The sequence below is a fragment of the Uranotaenia lowii genome, chromosome 2 (assembly GCF_029784155.1).
Source record: "Uranotaenia lowii strain MFRU-FL chromosome 2, ASM2978415v1, whole genome shotgun sequence".
In the NCBI taxonomy this organism is placed as follows: domain Eukaryota; kingdom Metazoa; phylum Arthropoda; class Insecta; order Diptera; family Culicidae; genus Uranotaenia; species Uranotaenia lowii.
Window position 1 is genome coordinate 34,275,015 of NC_073692.1, and position 20,991 is coordinate 34,296,005.

General features: G+C 37.9%; 2 protein-coding genes across 2 annotated transcripts in view; one reads left to right on the top strand and one right to left on the bottom strand.

Moving 5' to 3' along the window:
- Positions 1-372: 372 nt before the first annotated feature.
- The window catches only part of LOC129741277 (uncharacterized), a 79,033-nt gene continuing 58,414 nt past the window's right edge, over positions 373-20,991 (bottom strand). The window contains exon 4 of the mRNA XM_055733001.1: positions 373-948. Within this exon, the coding sequence (XP_055588976.1) occupies positions 559-948 (390 nt within the window). The 3' untranslated portion in view covers positions 373-558. The remainder of the gene's footprint in view (positions 949-20,991) is intronic.
- On the top strand, positions 9,165-17,559 carry LOC129747478 (ejaculatory bulb-specific protein 3-like). The gene is made up of 2 exons (XM_055741719.1): positions 9,165-9,322; positions 16,838-17,559. Exon 2 carries the CDS (start codon positions 16,843-16,845, stop codon positions 17,227-17,229), a length of 387 nt encoding a protein of 128 aa, XP_055597694.1. The 5' UTR covers positions 9,165-9,322; positions 16,838-16,842; the 3' UTR covers positions 17,230-17,559.

The following is a 20,991-nucleotide window of genomic DNA, read 5'->3' on the forward strand; positions in this document are numbered from 1 at the left end:
ACTTGCTCCGCATGGCTTCACTGGTCATACAAAATTGCCCATTAAAAAGGCGAGAATCAATTCTACAGAACATAAGGAAATGACAAAAAATACTCGTCTCCCAACTCACATATTTCACTGAGCTTCTGACGCCGTTGACATCAAAATGGTTCGTCATTATTTAGGGTAGAAATATTATCTTATTTGGTTCTTGTTGATTAGCTTAATCGCCACTTGCAACACTACAAAGGATTACTCAGGTCTTTGCGTTCCAAGACGGAAACTAATTTTCAAAGAAGAAACTGCCGATAAAGAAATCTATTGGATATGGCTCGAAGATTATCATTTATTTTTATGAAAAAAGACTAATCACCAACAAATAACAACGAACGCTTTCAATTTTAAAGGTTTTATTGTTTCCTGCATAGGGATGATTCGAAAACAATCAACCTCAAAATCAATCACTGCCGACAAACACCGAAAGCAATAATTCGAATTCACTTAGCATCATTATCATCGTCTTTGGTCACACTTGGCTGGCGACTGCACACTTGGTTCATTCTAGGTTGCGCGTTATGCTCACAGAGTGATACCCTCCTCGGTGCGGTACTTTTCGATGTAAACATTTTCCGGATCGTACTTGGCCTGCAGTGCCTTCCATTGCTCCGGTCGATTTTCGATCGTATGGTTGACGACCTTCAGGGCACCGGCCTTCTGAACTTCACTGCACTTGGCACAGTTTGTTAGCAGCGCTTCCGGAAGCAGCCGCTTCAACTCCTTGCCATCGGGAGTGCACGGCCCTTCGTCCATCAGGCACTTGAAATAGTTGTTGAAGAGCCGGGTCGATTTCAGGATCTCATCCAGATCGATGTTATCGTACTTGGTGGTGTACTGCTCTTCCTGGGCCTGAACCTGGGCCAGGCAGGCCAACAGGACGAATACTGCAACGGCGAGGAGTTTCATGATTGTTGATTTTTGTTATTCACAGATTTGCACAAAAGACTTGAACGCTTCGAACGAAACTGCAAGCGACGAACCGAATGCAGTAGATGATTTGCACTAGACACTTCTGATAACAATTGCAACACTATTTATACTGACTGCAAAAACATCTTCTAGCTAGAACCAACCTTTGGGCGAGACCATGGCGAGATCGGTGTTACTTCCAAGAGGTCATCTGTTAAGCCGGCCCCTTGAACGAATAACAGTTTGTTAGTTAGCCACGCTAAACATTTACGCTATGCCATGTAAAGGCGCTCGCGTGTGTATTCAAATTTCAATCAGTTTCGTTGGCAGCGCTTAGTAGCTAACTAGGTATTTATCTAAATAGCTAAGTTTGAAGATGTACATCAGAAGGGAGTGTTGATTTTTTGGGAAATTAAGTGATGTATGTTGAAAGTTTTATATTATCAAGAAAGTTATCGAACATAACGACGAGAAAGACACTAAAGAAACTTTTTTAATGTTTGCTTTTCTATATGATGTATTATTGGGAGACCATTTTAAGAACTGAATTGGTTCAGTACCGAAAAAGAAATTTTTACAACAACATAAAGTTTTGTGTGGGTTCTCAGGTCTGGTCTTTGTCTGAGGTCTCAGCTCGGAGGTCTCAGCTCGGAGGTCTCGAGTCTCAAATCTCGGGTCCTAGGTCTTAGCTCTCATTTTTGAGGTCTCATGTCTGAGCCTTGAGTCTCAGAACCCAGATCTTAAGTCTGTGGTCTCAGGTCTGAGGCCTCAGATTTCAGGATACATGTCTCAAATCTCAAGTCTTATGTCACCGGTCTTACGTTTCAGGTCACAGGTTTTAGATCTATATTTTCAAATTTTATATCTCAGGTCTCCACCCTCAGTATTAATCTCACTCAAATTTTAAAAAAATATCCAATTGGGTATATTTGGAATAAAACCATTTGTGAAATGTTTTCCCCCAGACATTTAAACTATTATATGAAAAACTCCATATTATTTTGCACTGTTAAGTAAAATTCATAAATTTTTGAATACATCCTAATAATTTTGTGCAGCAAAATTCGGCAAGTATCTATGTTTTATTACAATAGTAAGAATTTCGTTTTTGAGAACAAGCTCCGATTCGAAGATGGTGAATGTATTTAGAAATAGACACGCCCCACGCAAATCGGGAGGGTGTATCATGTCCAGATTTCAGCAGAACAAAGGTGTGGAAAATAGTTTTTTCACCGTTCAAACCTTTTTGTTGGTAGTTTATCTACAAGTTTAGATTCCAACTGACATGTTAGGTCAATCGAAACAACTTGCCCCCCGCGTTCAATGATTAAAATAGACGATAAAAAGTGGAAAAGTGTTGAATTGATAGAAAGCCTCTTGAGCAGATGAATCGTTGTAAGTATCAGAACATATAATTTCAAGTTTCTTAACTTTCTTTTCTTATCCCATATGAGACCCTCAGAGCCAATGCCATTTTGAGTTAATTTGTTAACTGTAGTATTAAGTCAGGATTCGGAACCTTCTGATGGACAAACAGTTTCCGTAGAAGATTGTCATTTCGGTGCCACTAGTCAACGGAACCCGGGCTATCCTGAGTCTTGAAAGGGATCATATGAATGTTTCGTGCGGCAAGTTGAAAAACTTATTACCATTATTTTGGTAGCCAACGATGCTGTTCAGAATTCCTGATTGACCTCACTTTACCGTGTTTACATTCCTATCGATCAAACGGAAATAGCTGGGGTGGTCAAACAAGCTGATCTTGATTATGAATAGTTAATTAAGGAAGGGAAAAGGAAATTTAAAGATAGGATCTTAAAGGGTGATACGGTCAAAATTTGGTCAATATCAACTTCACGTATTTCTTTCAATTTTGCATTTAAAAAACCTGAACACCCCTCATTTTGAAGGTGTGTGTGTGTAGAATGTTGCTCCTATTTTGATTTTGGAATTCACTCTTCAGTTGTCAAAATGCCGTCCAAGGAAGAAGAGCAGCGTATCAAAATATTGCTCGCGCATCGCGAAAATCCGAGCTACTCGCACGCAAAGCTGGCAAAATCGCTTAAAGTTGCCAAATCAACCGTTACAAATGTAATTAAAGTGTTTGGGGAACGTTTGTCGACAGCCAGGAAGTCTGGATCGGGGGGAAATCGAAAACCGGAAGCCTCTGAGACGACAAAGAGAGTTGCCGGTAGTTTCAAGCGAAACCCTAACCTCTCTCTCCGAGATGCCGCAAATAAGCTGGGTGTATCGTCTACAACCGTGCATCGAGCCAAAAAATGAGCCGGACTATCGACTTACAAGAAGGTAGTGACTCCAAATCGCGATGATAAACAAAATACGACGGCCAAAGCGCGATCCCGGAGGCTGTACACGACGATGCTGACGAAGTTTGACTGCGTGGTAATGGACGACGAAACCTACGTCAAAGCCGACTACAAGCAGCATCCGAGACAAGAGTTTTATACGGCAAAAGGAAGGAAAAGGGTAGCAGATACATATTTTCAAGCACATGAAACTATCAAAGTTCGCGAAGAAATATCTGGTTTGGCAAGCCATATCTGTATCTGTGGCTTGAAAAGCAGCATTTTCATAGCTTCCGGGACTGTCAACCAAGAAATTTACTTGAAAGAGTGTTTGAATAAAGGTCTGCTGCCTTTCCTGAAGAAACACGGTTGTTCCGTACTGTTTTGGCCGGATTTGGCATCTTGCCATTACGGTAAAAAGGCCATGGAGTGGTACGCCTCCAACAACGTGCAGGTGGTTCCCAAGGACAAGAACCCTCCCAACACGCCAGAGCTCCGCCCAATTGAGAAATACTGGGCTATTGTCAAGCGGAACCTAAAGAAGACTAAAAAAACTGCTAAGGACGAGCAGCAGTTCAAGACAAACTGGCTTTCTGCGACGAAGAAGGTGGCTGTACAAAATCTGATGGCAGGGGTTAAGCATAAGGCCCGGCTATTATGATTTGGTAAAGCGGAAGCCTAACTGAATATTTTTCCTGAATTTTATACTAATTAAACTTGAAAAAGAAATTTAGTTTGATTTTTTAAATAAACGATTTCACCGATTTACACGCGTTTTCCCTTGACCAAATTTTGACCGATCACCCTTTAGTCATCAGGCCGAACGGATATAGGGCCGCATTCGACCATTCGGCCTTACGGATATATGGCCTATCGTCCATTCGGCCTAATAGCCATTCGCCTCAACATGCAAACAAGCGTTAATATGTTTTATCGGCCTGACGACCATTCGGCCTGACGACCATTCGGCCTGACGACCATTCGGCCTGACGACCATTCGGCCTGACGACCATTCGGCCTTACGACCATTTGGCCTGACGACCATTCGACCTCACGACCATTCGGCCTTACAATCATTTGGCCTTATGGCCATTCGGCCGAACATCTTTTCGGATTTGCGTCTTTCGGCCCAACAGCCTTCGGATAGATAACCGTCGGCCGAACAACCCATTCGGATTAGTGGCTTTTTCGGCCTGATAACTCATTCGGCCAAAAGTGCATCGGCCGAATGACCTTCCGTCGAATGACCGAGCCTCCTAAACCGATTTCTTCTCCTCCGAACAATGTTGCAGCCATACGAACCACCCAGCAAATTTGAAATCGTATCAGAAATGATAACTTAACACGTTAACAATGGTTTTGCGAATCGCAATTCCAACTGCATGGTTAAAAGATCGTATAAAATGTCGTCTGAAGTCAGTTTAAATCGGATATGACAGAAAGTTCGTCATGTTTGTAAATTTTGGAAATGATTTTGCTCCCGCGCTAGCTTCAAGTGAGAGAATCATCTTCGTGTTCTGTTTGCAACCTGATAGCGCCCAATTTGTGAAGTTTTAGTCGTTTTAGAAAGAATTAAAATTTATGTTTGTATATTGCCTCACCACCTCACCATTAAATTATCATCCAATATTGGTCAAGCCACATGGTAAGCAATTATTGCCTTCAAATCCATCTATGATGCAGAAACCGACCCTCAAGAAAATGCCTGCACCGACGCCGAAACCAACCGAGACCCACAGAGTCGATTAAAGTGTCTCTAATTTGATTGTGATTGTAATGGATTGAAATGTTGCAGGAGTTGGTTGCAATGATCTCGAAGTTGATCGAACATAGCCCGGAGGAGGGACGGTGTACGACGTACCAAATCTTCACATTAAGGCAAATCCTGTAGCCCATTTTTGAAGCCTAATAACTTTTTTATCTTAACTCTTATTGAAATGCAGTCTTCAGATGGAATGTTTGTCATAATTTAGGCTTCAAGAAAAACCGTTTTGGAAGAAATCGGCCGACGGGAATCACAGTTATTGATGATAAACTGGTTTTTCATGTTTCTCTCGAACAACATGTCTCAAAATCTCATATAAACTTCAGGTTCGTTGAGCGACCCTTTCCCGTGATCCGATCTGGCCCAAATTTGGCATGAGATCTTGTACTAGGACTAGGATCAATTTTGGCCTGCAGCGCATAACATTTCACAGGTTTTGAATTTCCCATACAAATTTGGGGCAGTCTAACCCATACTTGCTTCAGTTCCTCGACTGTCTTCAATCTTCACTACCTTAGATCGTTTAAGAAGGTGCTGCTTCATAATCGCCCAGTTCTTCTCGATGGGGCGGAGCTCCGGAGTGAGGGGAGGGTTGAGCATTTTCGGCACAAAATTGAACTTATTGTCCGAATACCGCTTCAGCACGTCCTTGGAGTAGCAGCATGAGGCCAAATCCGGCAAGAAGATTGTTGGGGTGCGCACGTGCAAATGGCTTGCAAACCAGGAATTTTTTTCGCAAATATGGACATCTTCGGAGTGCGGAAATGCTCCTTGGCCGCGAGAAACAGGTTGCCGGAGATCTGTTTGAAGTCGGCCTTCACATATGTTTCGTCGTCCATGATGCAGCATTCAACTTTCGTCAGCATGTTGAGGTACAACTTCCTGACACGGGTTTCTGTTTCTCGTCGCGATTAGGGGCCTTTGTTACCTTGAACGTTCGAAACCCAGCCTTAGTTGTGGCCTTCTGGACAAAACTTTGGCTTAGTTGCAGCTTCTTAGCCACATCCCGCGTTCGGGTTTCGGTTGAAGGCCTTAACTACGCGGTTGTGGTTTTTGGTGTTTTACGGAATACTGTTTCCTTCACTTTTTCCTGTTTTTTTCGACTCCATTTCCACGAGTTGATCAGAGGACTTTAAAACTTGCAGGATGTAAACAATGCACTATGAACTAAATCCACCCAAATTTTCAATCAATTATACCCGACGACGGTTAAAAAGTTAGAGCAATTTCATAGTGTGACAATTTAATCGTGGACACTAGACCGCTGCAAAAAATGACTTTTTGCTCCCATATGTTTTTTCGATGCCTTTTGGGCCACTCAGCATCTGTGCAAAATTTGAGATGATTTGGTTGATTCCTGAATTAGCGCAACGCGTTTCAGTTTTGTATGGAAATTTGTATGGAAGAAGAAATTTCTGTACATTAAATCGTCTAGAAAAGTCAAACAAGCTTGAAATGAAGTCGGTCTTTGATTTTTGGTTTTGACTATTCTTAAGCTTCATTTTTTGCTAACATGCCAAGCAGCTAAACATTTCATGAAAAAAGTTATAAACATTTCAAAATAAAAAATCTGAGTCCATTGGAAAATATTCAAAAAAGGCAGACTTTGCTTGCTAGAGCTTTTAATAATTTCATGAAATGTTTTTGCAAAGGTTATATAAATCAATAAAAATTCTGGCTATGCAAAGCAGATTTTTAAGAATTTTTATTCTCATCATATGGTTACACAGCGTTCAATTAAGCAGTCAAAATGGCTTAAATTAAATTAAATAATTTTGAAAAATAAAATTTGTACAACATTAAATATTTTTTCTGGGGTACAAGTTCGGTATGTTCTTTCTTCACATGAATTGTACTGCAAGAATCAAGGAATATTTTTCATCCAAAGTTATATTTTTAGGAACATACAGTACATCTCTGGCGATTTTTGAATGAAAATTTTTGTTTTCCCATATAAATTTCCAAACAAAATTAAAAATCGTTGCGCTAATTCAGGACTGGAAGGATCGCTTCCAAAAATTTTATTGCTATTTCTGGCAGCAAAAACAACCAAAAAAAGTTATGGGAGGTGTAAAATTTTAAGAATTTAAAATTTTCATACAAAGCTTGCAGCGGTCTAGTGGACACCCTGGCTCAGGTGGTACAGCGGTTAAACTGTCGGGTGGACAAAATGAATATAGATAATTGTTGTGAGTTCGATTCTCACCGACGGCAGTTTTTTTTTTATTTTCTTGTTCCTGGGATGAATTATGGTAGAATTGGTATGCATTTGGAGGAAATTACCATACAATATTTTTCTTGTTTCGCTTGAATGTTTGTATGCAATGGTTTTGCATAATTTTGCCCGAGAGCTCTTTATATCAGTGACGGGAAAGCAGTGATACATATCATCTTTGGCGTAATGCACATTTTAGCTCATTTTCGGCACATACTTAGCTCCGAGTGGCATTGAAATGTGAACTGCATAGAGTAATTTAACTTCTGAGAAAAATGTGACGCTAAGGCTTACTTGTTCAGAGTCTGATTTATTAGCCATAAGTCGGTTAAAAAGGGGGCACTATAAAAAAAATCAGTACAGTTTATAATTTTCCATTCGTTAGGATTCAACTTCAGGCCTAGATAAGTTCTAGAAGTTAATATTCAACAGTTATGAGCACCGATATAATTTATTTCTCTTGTCATTAAATGGTCGACTCGGTGACGTTAAGTAGAACTCTATGACTCATGGAACGGCCCCATTGATCAAAACAAAAGACGTAGGCCTACGCTGGTTGCCCATCATCGGCGCGATTCATTAGAACAAAAAAAAATGAAAAGCAATGATTTACTACACACAGCGCATAAATCACTGAGCTCTGTGTTGTTCTACTGCCCCAAAGGTAATTAAAAGGTGCAATAATAGAATCAATCCTATGGGTACACGATTAAGCTTAACGTTGCTACTTAGTGAGCCATTTGGAGTGGCTAGTGCACGCATTTCTCACTAAGCTTTCACCAACACCAAGCTGCATCAGCCGGAACATTCTATATACCTCATACCTACAGATGATAGCTGTAGCTAATATGGATGAAACTAAGTAGAACCGAGCGTCTCCACCGTTTCAATGGGAAATCAACCGCATCGGGCAGCTACCTACTTCTGAGCGCCCGCCGCAACTAGATGGGTGGTCGGTCAGCTCATCGGTAGTCGAATTAACTCTACGACGACGACGACGCCGGTACTGTCATCAGCCACTTGTTTACTTATAGTCACACTACAGGTTGGAAGTATTGAACCTTTAAGAATTTTTTTAAATCAAATTTCTTGTTTTTGTGCTATTTAATAGCAAAACAAAAGACTTTGGATGTCGTTAAAAAAAATGTTCAAAATTGTCAAAATTGTCAAAATTGTCGAAATTGTCGAAATTGTCAAAATTGTCAAAATTGTCAAAATCGGTAAAATTGTCAAAATTGGTAAAATTGTCAAAATTGTAAAAATTGTCAAAATTGTCAAAATTGTCAAAATTGTCAAAATTGTCAAAATTGTCAAAATTGTCTAAATTGTCGAAATTGTCAAAATTGTCAAAATTGTCAAAATTGTCAAAATTGTCAAAATTGTCAAAATTGTCAAAATTGTCAAAATTGTCAAAATTGTCAAAATTGTCAAAATTGTCAAAATTGTCTAAATTGTCAAAATTGTCAAAATTTTCAAAATTGTCAAAATTGTCAAAATTGTCAAAATTGTCAAAATTGTCAAAATTGTCCTACGAAAAGATCCGGCAGTGTATCTTCCAGCGGCAAATTCCGTTTTAGCATTAAGTAAGTAGTGCAGGTGCTCATATTAAAGCCGCGCCGCCGCCGATCATCGTTGCCACCAGCGACGACGACGACAACGCGACGACAATGATGTTCACGCAAACGCCGCCGCCCGTCGCACTCAATTGAGACGCCTTTAAGTAGGAAAGATGCTAGCTAGGCCTTAGCCGGTGCGCGTGCCAAGCTAGTGTAGATAACGATATGGGTGGGTAATATTTATATAGGTACACACACCGAGGGGACCGAGTAAGTACTTACTAAGAGACTTTCAACGGTCGGATCGATCGGGTCGGGTTTGTTGTTGGTCATCGATCGGGCATCCCGCCACCGCACTGTCCTGCCCTCACGTACCCTCACATGCCACACCCGAGTGGACCAAGAATCTCGGTCACTACAATATAAAAGCTAGAAGGTTTCATGATATCGAACACAGTTCAAGTTCTTTACTCCGATAAGCTTGTGTTCTAAAGTAGTGCGTTTTCTTTTTTAAGTAGATAAACAAAAAGTCTTGGTGAGTTGAGTGAAATAACGGTACCTTCATACGCATCATTCCTGGGAACAATTCTGAGAGAAAATATTTCCTTTGAAAGTTCAATAAAGTGTCTTGGGATGATGATCAGTTGGAGCTGGATTAGTGTTGCCGAGAATAAAGAAATTTAAAAATCGGCTTTGCTGACATGCACCCGTTTAGTGTTTGGAGTAACGATTAAAAAATGTTCTTGTGTTCAACTGGAAAATAGCACTGCTTAATTACTTGCTTGAGGATTACTTTCAAGAAGAACTTTGAAAGGTTTTTTTTTAATTCTAAGATAAGCCAGAGTAAAAAACATTTCTGTTGAAAAAAAAAACCCTTGAGCTTTTCATGGTGTACTTTCATATTATGTGTAAATTATGTGTTAACATTCTTAATTTTATGTGAAAGTAAGAAGTTTTGTGTTTTAGAACTTTTGATACATATGAAATCCGATATTATGAAACTTAGATTTGAAAAAGTGAATTATTATATGATACATCAAACATGTTTCTTTTTACAACACCTCTGATGTAGAATAACGGTATAACGGTAAACAACCAAAAATTTCTTATTTGCCTAAACTCACGCTTTCAAAGTTTTATATTGGCTGAATAAGGATCCTTTGGGAGATATTCCTCCCTTGAGTGCTTTGTAAATTCAACTTACATTGTGGAGAAAAAATGACGCTCAATTTTAGGTGGGTTGTAATAGTTAGGCAGCGCAATAAGACAACTGATGGATTTCACATATGAGCGAAAACATTTTCAAACACTTTTAATTATGTTTCGGTTTGATTATATTGCTCCTACAAGAATAAGAACGATTTTCAATAAAATCTGAAGCATAATGAAAATGCATGTGGACAACTGTTGGGCAATGTTGATCTGCTGCAAACCTCCATAAATTAAGATATAGAAGAGCAGCGATTTTTTTTTAAATAAAATAATGTTTTTACTACGAATCGAACTCGAACCACTGATCTTGAGCTGTCTTAAGTCTTCAATATATTAAAAATTTTTCCTGGAAGTCTGAGATAGAAACTCAGGGAATTTCGAATATTTTTTTTATACAATTTGATGGTTTATCAAAGCTTTAGTCAAAAGTAGAAAGCATGATTGGTGTCCACCAAAGTTTTTTAATTCCAAAGCTTTCCAAGAAGGGCTGTTTACAATAAAAAGTGGACACATGTATTCAATGGTAAAAATCAAGTTTTGAAAAAAAAAAAATGAATAAAAATCAGTTTGAAATATTTTAGAAAAGTGTACATAACAACAGATGTACATATAAGAAATCGGACCCTTAGCGTTCGTGATTTAAAAACAAGATTCTTCAACTTTGATTGTTACCTTGAGTACCATTTTTGACAAAGTTTACTCGAGTTTTCCATGCTGTTGGCTTTTGTACCATGTTTCTCAAGGCTTATATCGATTAAAGGCCCGTGCCTTCCAATATGTCGCAGTAGACTGAGTCGATTTGGGGTCATTTTTGAATTTCTTAAACCCTGGGGTCTAAAAAGTTTCGTCTTGGTCTAAAACTCATCCATGATTTTTTGCAGAATTTTTAAGTAACGTTTACATGAGTAAATTTGAACTTTTAGGTTTGTATGGGAAAATTGAATATTTTGTACTGAAAAATCAACATTACTTTTTATTCTTCTGTGGAACCGAGCCAGCTGACAGTTTTTGTGCCAATTTATAAAATTCCCAAAGGAAATTTTCCGCTGAACAACTTTGTACAATATCATAACTTCGTATCTTATTAGTCAAAAAAGTTATTAGCTGTTTAACAGAGGTATGTCTTTTCGCATTGATAAATAAAAAATTAAATTGACATCACTCCTGGAGTCTCGCCAAGTATAGCATGAAAAGTAGCCTTGCAATACCTCGCCAGGCACCCAGCAGGGATGTCAATTGAATTTATTGTTTATCAATGCGAAAAGACATACCTCTGCTAAACAGCTTATAACTTTTTTGCTTAATAAGATATGAAGTTACGGTCTTCTACAAAGTTGTTCAGTGGAAAATTTCCTTTGGGAATTTTATAAATTGGCAAAAAAACTGTTAGCTGACTCGGTTCCACAGAAGAAACAAAAATGATCTTGATTTTTCGGTACAAAATATTCAATTTTCCCATACAAACCTAAAAATTCAAATTTACTCATGTAAACGTTGCTTAAAAATTCTGCAAAAAATCATAGAAGAGTTTTGGACCAAGACGAAGCTTTTTAGACCTCAGGGTTTAAGAAATTCAGAAATTACCTCAAATCGACTCAGTCTAATGTCGCAGTTTGCAGCTAAATTGCAGTATTTTTCAACAGATTTTACTTTTTCTTGGTTTAGCCGGTAAACGGTATTAGTAGTAAAGTAATTAGATCACAAATCGGACAAATGCAATAAAAGATCCCTAAGTTAGCAAAAATAAACCAGAAATAGTATGTTATTTGATTTTCCCAGTAAGTCTCTTCATTTATTGTGACCAATGTAAAACATGTAGAGCGCTTAAAGCCTTAAATACAATTGGGGCCCTCAGGATCAGAGAGGTGCAGGTCCACGATCATCAATTTCTAGCTACTTAACGATTGCCCCCTAACCCAAAGTTAGGAAAAATACTCCCGGCACATAAAAACTTAATAAGTAAAATGCCTTAATAAAACCATCTGTAAATAGAAAAAAAACTTTACGATTCTTCATTGTTCAATGTACATCTGGTGCAAACTCGTTTTTTTATACATTTTTTTTTGAATACTTTTTCGCTTGAATTCCCACTCACACTTTATATTTAGATTTTTTTATTTTTTTTATCGAATGCAGTGTCATCAGGAATGTCCTTTATTCAAACAACGTTAAAAAATGTTAAATGGAATGCCAAATCTTGTTAAATTCAGTGAAAGTTTAGACTAAAGATGTCAGAATTTTTTTCAGCACGTATCCAGGCTATTTTGTCTAGAAACCTGGCAAAATTCGCGCATTTGAATTCAAAACTGTCTGGGCAAATTTCTTCAAAACCCAGGAGTTTCTTATCAAAATTAGGAAAAAAAAGCTTGACAATTTTCTTTTTATAAAAACTTATTAGCAGATTTTAAATCGTATTTAAGGCCTCCATAAAGCTTTTCATGATTATTTTTATAAAACTTGTTCAAAAAATTTCGTTATGAACCCAACAATAAATAAAATTTATGATACAGTTTTTTTTTGTTCGATTTGGCAAACAGCGTAAAATAATCCGGGCAACATCCGGGCAACATCCGGGCAACCGAGCCGGACCAGGCTTTATTTTCACATTACTTTTACTTTCTCTCACTAGGTTTTTTTTTTTAGAAACATTTCGTATAAAAATTGTGTTCTTTTATATACAAGAAAAAAATTAAAATATTTCTTTGAAGGGCTAATTTTTTTTAATTGTTCTACTTCGATCACGCATTGTTTTTAAAATATTTTTTGCTATATTGTAACGACTATGAGCAATTTTTTTTCTAGAATTTTAGGAAGCGAGCGATACCTTCCTCTTTATTCCGGTTTCCTGGTCTCTTTTTCCATTCCGATTTCGGTGGATCTTCAAGAAAATAAATTTTTCTGAACACCTTTATTATTTTGAATACTGAAAACTTCGCTTCCTTCGAAATTTTAGCCAATTTGTGAAAAATAACTTTTTCGCACATCATTTGTGCAGAGTTGATTCGCCCAACGCTCTCCACTCCACTTTCAATCCAGCTTTTTCAACATTTTATTACGGGTTTTGCTTAAAACAGAGTTCAATAAAAATTAGCTTACAACCTTTTGAGCTTGTCCAATAATCCTGTTTTGTTTTTTTTTTTTTAACAAAACTTTCAAAAAAAAAACCAGGAACCCTTTCACCTGTTTTTTTTTTATCCAGGTGACCACCTTAAGAAGAATGCTTATTTAACCATAGAAAACAGCTGTAGTATGTGTTTTTAAATTAAAACTTTATAGTTTTAAAATTTCTTGCCGAAAGCTGAAAATTAGTTGCTGTAGGGGCATAATGAGAACCCCTCCTGGGGCAGCATGAGCACCATTCATCGAGGCACGATGAGCATTTTCTCCCGTAGAATCCAGCAGCGAATTCAACTCGACGGAGGGCTACAGCTTGACAGATTTCATCTGACGATTTGGCCTTTGGGTAAGGTGTCGGAGAGATAATTAGAGGACTCGAGTTCGATTTCTGGTCGAGGCGATTTTTTTTTCATTTACCATTCACGAACGATGCTTTTTGCACAAAACGGTGAGTCGTAGATCCATCAAACAAAGCAATTACAAAAAATGAATGTCCGATTGTAGAATACAAACAATTCACACACACTCATACATTATGTTTCTGGTGCATTGTTTGACGAATGATGAAAAATCAGAAATAGTGTTTACATCATGTTGCATGTTGCAGATGATTTAACGATCATAAGAGCTTATTTTCCGGCGCTTAAAAATTATAATTTTTTCGTCCCTTGAGAACCGAGTTTGTTTTTATTAGTTTGTTTTTTTTATTATTTCTGTAAAGATTATCAGGAGATTTCTTTTTTTGCTAAAGAATTAATACTATGGGAACTAAAAAACTGTTCCTCATGAAAATTTATTTGGGAAAATACATATTTCCTTAGAAAAAAGGGGTGTCTTGTTCACCTCGGGTTCTCGTTATGCCCTCATCTCCCCTATTTGAGTTTACTCTTGAGGAATTGAATGGATTTTGACGTAGAATTAGGTCTTACGGCAACACTATAGGGGTACAAATTGAAATTCGCGAACAAATCTCGCGTCACGAAAAACGCCTCTTTATCGGACATCTTTTCCAAACACCATTACGGGTTGGTTGTGTGTTAGTACACCAGTACCAATATAGCGCAAATACGCATTAGTGTTTGGAAAGTTATAAATATAACTGTCGAGAAAATCAGTTTACCAGTTGAGTTTAAAATTTTCAGAGCAGCAGACGCGTGTTGTTATGTTGCTGTCCAATTCGTCTTCAATTTTCTCAACAAAATGTTTAAAATGTGCAGTTAACCGGAAAATTTACCATGAAAGACAAAAATATGCATTAAGGCTGCTTTTGGAGTTATTTCCTTATTTTATTTTCACAACAAAATCAACAATTTCATTTAGCCGCTGCCGCTGTGACTTTGTCTGCAGCTGTGGGCCCAGTGGAGGGGAATACTGCTTTCTGTACACGCCAGCAGTAATGTATCCTTTTTTCCCTCGATCTTCCTCTTCAGCTTCCTTTGGAGCTTCTTGTCGCCCAGGGTCGCTGGTCGTCTGGAACCGATCTTCTCTCGATGCTTTGATTGTCATCCAAGAGTGTCTATAGACATTGTAGACGCCAAAGCTAAAGTATTCGGAACCAAGTGCCGTAAGGTGTCCGTTTTCGACGTGGCGGACTATCGTTCTATGAAAGTGCACGTTTCAAACGGAGTACCTTCACAGTTTTCACCATAACAGAAGGCGTTTGACTGATAGAGGTGTCAAATTTGTTCTGAACACTCATGGATAATCATGATTGATGCTGTATATGAAATTTTGTCAGTACATGGAAAGGTAAACACATGCAAAATCGGAAAATTTGGTCATTTTTTTAATGCATACGTTATCCTGGAAAAAAAATTGATCGAGGAGTGTAGAACAACTTTTTTTATGAAGATTTACGAACAAAATACACGAGCGAAATTTTCAAGTTCTCGATAATAATTATTCCTAGGAACTTTAAAATTTTACATTTTTAAGCTTAGATGTGTAAAAAACCCTCCAAAAATAACTTTAAGATTTTGATAAAAATTAAAAATATATTTTTTTAAATTAGAAATTTCGGAAAAAATGTTAAATTTCGAAGAAAATTTGAAAAGAAACAACAAAAATTATCTACAAATTGTCGTCAAAATAACTTGCAAGACATTTTACAATTTATTAAATTCACGGTTTTGAAGGCGTATTCTCTATGATCACTTCTATCGAAGATGGCATAAGTTTTGAGTTAAGTTGATAAAAGTTGCAATTTAATCATTATCCAATATATTGTTGCTTCCTGGTAAAATCATAAAATTGATTTTTTCACTTGATTTTTATAGGTTCCCGAAATAGACGAGGTTCTACATTGTAGCAAATAGTTTATTTAGAATACAGTACTGAGTGTTTTATAACTCTCTTTTTCTTCTTGGCGGTCTGTAGTGAAACTTTTTACTTATTGAAAAATAATATTATGACAACATCCAGTACAAGTTACTAGAAAAGTAACTTCTTTTATAATCTGACTTCCTAACGAGAGTCAAGCTTTGTGTTATACTTGTCGTGTTGTATTGTTTTTTTAACATATGTTTGTTTAGTAAGGCATTTTACTTATAAAGTTTCATTTTGCCGAGTGGATCACTTAATAATCTATGTTAGTAGAAGGGGGAGCCGTAAGTGTTGTATTGCAGGCTATCTAATTTAAATTTGCGACATTCTGAAAGCATTTCTAAATCTGACAAAAATTAAAAAATATATATATATTTTCCGTAAAACAGGGGAACATAAACATTTGCTTCACTCACTTTCATTGCCGGTTGTACAATTGATTGATTTCCCCCTCAGAACATTCTAGTTGTAGAGGAGAAAGAAAAAGAAGGTTGTTGAAACCTTCCCAACCGGGAGCAATTACGATCAGACTGGTAGCCGGTAGTAGAGATTTTAACTTGTAAACAAACGCACCCGATGGAGGCTGCTGCCGGTTCATCTCACACCGTGTTGGTTGTCGTCATTTTAGAACGCACGTTTTTCCCGTTCACATTCGCGTAGATAAAGTTGCTCCAATTAGAGCAAAAACTTGTTCTGGAACTGCTTCTCCATTCATACCTAGAAATGTTAGCGTTTGTTGTTATGAGAGCTAGAATTGCGCTATTGACGTAGGAAATTGGAAGCTCCCGTGCAATTTAGAGGTTTTTTTTACTGATAATTCTCGTGTGAGCTTTCCTTACGTCGTATGAAACAAAATGTAAACAAATAGTTTTATTGCAAAAAAAAATACAAAAACTTACATAAACTATTCGCAACTTTTCTCCACTTAAAATATTTGTAGGTTGGACAACATATTCTGTTTGTGAAATACAAATTTTAAAGTTGTTTTGATAACTTTTGCAAAAGTTTTTTGTGAATTCTTGAAATGTTTCGAACGACATAATGAAAGCTCATTCGAGAATTTTGATTTGTTGGGAAAAAAAATCTAAAAGATAATCTTACATCCGGACGAATTTTTTTTTTCTGGAAATTGATGCTGTAGGTGACTGTGCACTTTCTTAATACTATTATGTCACAGAAAAACAATTTTTATGGCTTTAAATGCCTTGTAATTGACACTTGTTATAGAGACTGTAAAATGGAACAATATAATAATGATTTCAAAAGTGATCAGCGCAGTGCGTCAACATAAATCAGTTCGTCATTTGTCGCCCGTTGAAGTCTCCCGGTGCAACATGCTCATTTACAATGCAAATTTTCCCTCTGAACTGATCTTTGATCCGTTCCGTTTATTTTGCAGTGACCATGAAATCCATCGCCATACTAGCCTTCACCCTGCTGGCCGTGACCGCTTCCGTGTCCAGCCAGAAGTACACCACCAAGTACGACGGCATCGACGTCGACGAAATCCTCAAGTCAGACCGGCTGTTCAACAACTACTACAAGTGCCTGCTGGAACAGGGCCGCTGCACTCCGGATGCCAACGAGCTGAAGCGGCTACTGCCGGAAGCGCTGCAAACGAACTGCGCCAAGTGCACGGAAAAGCAGCGCCAGGGAGCGGTCCGAGTGATCAACTATCTGATTGAAAACCGCGGCGCCCAGTGGAAGACTCTGCAGGCCAAGTACGACCCCAGCAACATCTACATCAACAAGTACCGCAAGGAGGCCCAACAGGCTGGTATCAAGATCTAGATTGCTGCCCGTGGTGCAACCTCACTCTGAACTGATGATCCCTAAACGACTCGGAAACTCATCCCCGGGACTACGCAGTTGACCGGCGCAGAAATCTAGAGACAGATGAAACCAAAGTTCCAATATCTGTGTATATTTTTGTTTTAAACTGACTTAATTCGCCCAAGTGCTGTAGTTTGTGCTTTTAATTCTCTACTCTCTTATCCCGGAAACAGCACGGAAGCGAAAATGAAAGCGGCAATAAATTCAAAACGTTTAAGTTTTTCTCTCTATTAAAAAATAATAAAAACAAAGTCTATCCGATCATAGACGAAGCGTGTACAGTACGGATATTGTGTGTTGTTTATTTGATGAAGACTCCAGTTCATTGGTTCCCCCAAGTCGGACGCGTAAAGTAGAACTTGAACAATAACAAAAACAACCAACCACAGCCGATTAACTTCGTTGTCTAAAAATCCGTGCTGAATTTCAACCGTCATGCTTCAGTTGAAGGGTATTTTTCCGCTTCTGATCGATCGGTCCCGATTCCCATACATTCCTATACACAAACTAATCAACATCTTCAAAAGATTTACTCTACATATAGGGGGGCGTTGCTGCTTGAATAATCAAGGAATTTGCACCACCACTTTGATGGATAGACATTTATAGTAGACAGTGATCAGCCTGGAGATGTTTTTCCTTTTTTTCCTAGAACGCTGTGAAGCGTTGTGCTGGTTTGGCGATCATCGTATTTCTTAATTGTTATTATCCTCACGATCGCAAAGCTCCAGCGCATTAGAATGAACAAACGATCTCACCCGAGCTTTACAGGTACCTATCTAGCTTAGTTGGTAATGATAAGTGAATCAAACTCGCGACCCTTTAGACAAATTATAATTATGAAATCGGGAAATCCCAAATTAATTTCGAATGCTTTTAGTACTGAATGGATCATCTGATGGAGAAATCAGACGAAACGTGATAGTCGTTTCTATACTTAATCTTAATCACTTATAGCTGAAATGCATGCCCGTTTGTTGTGACTGAGTTTTTGCCTGAATCTAACTAAATAGAAATGCTAACGATTCCAATAAGGCGTGAGAAAAACTTTTTAATTACTATCACGTTAGCTTACAGTTGATGGATTTATTGTACCGTTGTTGTTTTTTTTTTCACTTAACCAAATAAGGCGCTCATAGTTGAGAAGAAAACTTTATTCTCATAGCGAACAGTTGTATGGTAAAATTTCATCGCTTTATCAGTTTATTGTTATGTTAGATAACTATTATGACTACTTTCATGGCACAATTTATAACTGCGGACTGCGACATTTGTGTAGATCAGGGGTGAGCAACCTTTTGAACGAACGGGCCAATTTAAATTTGAAACCTTGTCGGCAGGCGGCACTTAAAACTGACATTCTTTTTTTAATAATTACACAGAAAAATTTTTTGTCTATTATGTGTCACTTAAACTGCAACCTTTAAAATAAATCAACCTGCAATTAACAAAACCTGTAATTTTAAATTGTTTTCCTTAAAAAATAACGAAGATTCATTTATTATTACAGCAAATGTCCTGTAAAAAAGATGTACACTAAAAATTAAATGTCACGTAATTTGTTTTTCGACCTGTAAAATTACGGTAAATGTCCTGCTCCTTTTTGTTACAGGACATTTGCGTAATTTTACAGGAAATATTTTTTGCTGTGTAGCAGAGCTTCTTGTCATTTTTTATAACCACAATTGTTTTGCGAAAACTAATCTGAAAAAGGAAAGATTTGGATATGGATATTTAAAAGGTGTCACTAAAGGGTGATACGGTCAAAATTTGGTCAATATAAACTTGACGTATTTCTTCCAATTTTGCATTTAAAAAACCTGGACACCCCTCATTTTGAAGGTGTGTGTGTGTAGAATGTTGCTCCTATTTTGATTTTGGAATTCACTCTTCAGTTGTCAAAATGCCGTCCAAGGAAGAAGAGCAGCGTATCAATATTTTGCTCGCGCATCGCGAAAATCCGAGCTACTCGCACGCAAAGCTGGCAAAATCGCTAAAAGTTTCAGTTGAATCATTCAACCAAGTAGGCTCATACCACAACAGCGCTAAAAGTTGCCAAATCAACCGTTACAAATGTAATTAAAGTGTTTGGGGAACGTTTGTCGACAGCCAGGAAGTCTGAATCGGGGGGAAATCGAAAACCGGAAGCCGCTGAGACGACAAAGAGAGTTGCCGGTAGTTTCAAGCGAAACCCTAACCTCTCTCTCCGAGATGCCGCAAATAAGCTGGGTGTATCGTCTACAACCGTGCATCGATCCAAAAAACGAGCCGGACTATCGACTTACAAGAAGGTAGTGACTCCGAATCGCGATGATAAACAAAATACGACGGCCAAAGCGCGTAATGGACGACGAAACCTACGTCAAAGCCGACTACAAGCAGCTTCCGGGACAGGAGTTTTATACGGCAAAAGGAAGGAAAGGTAGCAGATATTTTCAAGCACATGAAAGTGCCCAAGTTCGCGAAGAAATATCTGGTTTGGCAAGCCATCTATACCTGTGGCTTGAAAAGCAGCATTTTCATAGCTTCCGGGACTGTCAACCAAGAAATTTACGTGAAAGAGTGTTTGAATAAACGTCTGCTGCCTTTCCTGAAGAAACACGGTTGTTCCGTACTGTTTGGCCGGATTTGGCATCTTGCCATTACGGTAAAAAGGCCATGGAGTGGTACGCTGCCAACAACGTACAGGTGGTTCCCAAGGACAAGAACCCTCCTAACACGCCAGAGCTCCGCCCAATTGAGAAATACTGGGCTATTGTCAAGCGGAACCTAAAGAAGACCAAAAAAGGACGAGCAGCAGTTCAAGGCAAACTGGCTTTCTGTGGAGAAGAAGGTGGACAAGGTGGCTGTACAAAATCTGATGGCAGGGGTTAAGCGTAATTGCCGGGCCAATTCGGATTTGGAAAAGCGGAAGCCCAACTGAATATTTTTCCTGAATTTTATTCTAATTAAACTTGAAAAGATATTTAATTCGATTATCTAAATGAACGATTTCACCGATTTACACGCGTTTTCCCTTGACCAAATTTTGACCGTATCACCATTTACACAATACATCTTTTTAATTTTTAATTTGTCTCTATTTTTTTAATAGTTATTCTTGGCGAACATTCGTTCTTACAACATTTTTGTTAAAACCTATGCTACTATTGGTCGTCCGTTCCATTTAAAAATCTTCCAGAGCTTACCGCAGTAATAACCAAGGGTGTTGGGTGAATAAATATTCAAAGAAATCGCCATCTTCTAAGCATTTGTCGCTGAATCGCTAATTGACTTTCTCTTATTTTTTTCCACAAATAAAACTTGTCCTCAAAGCATAGATTTTTTTCCTACAAATGGTAAATACCCTGTTTTTTAATTTGAAGTTCTGTATTGGATCGTTGCATTGAGATGTTGAGCAAGGTTGTCGAAATAAAAGAAAAATGTCAAATTTCACAAATTTTCAAACAACTGTCTCCAAAACTTCATTCTTGATTCTAGACTTTTTATCCAGATTTTTATAATTTTCAGTCTTATTTAAATATCATTGATATAGGATTTCTAAAGATATAAGGCCGGAACAAATTTCAAATCCTTCTTTTGTCACTCGGAGTTGGAACATCGCGAGGGGGGGTGGGGGGGGTGTGGCCAATAAAAAATAATACGAAAAACAAATAAATGGGAATAAATTGCACGAAAGTTTGTATGCAACAAAATTGAATACTATATTATATCATTAAA

Bases quoted from the DNA above. Each gene is read 5' to 3' on its own strand.
- LOC129747478 (XM_055741719.1), top strand. From the start codon at position 16,843: ATGAAATCCATCGCCATACTAGCCTTCACCCTGCTGGCCGTGACCGCT.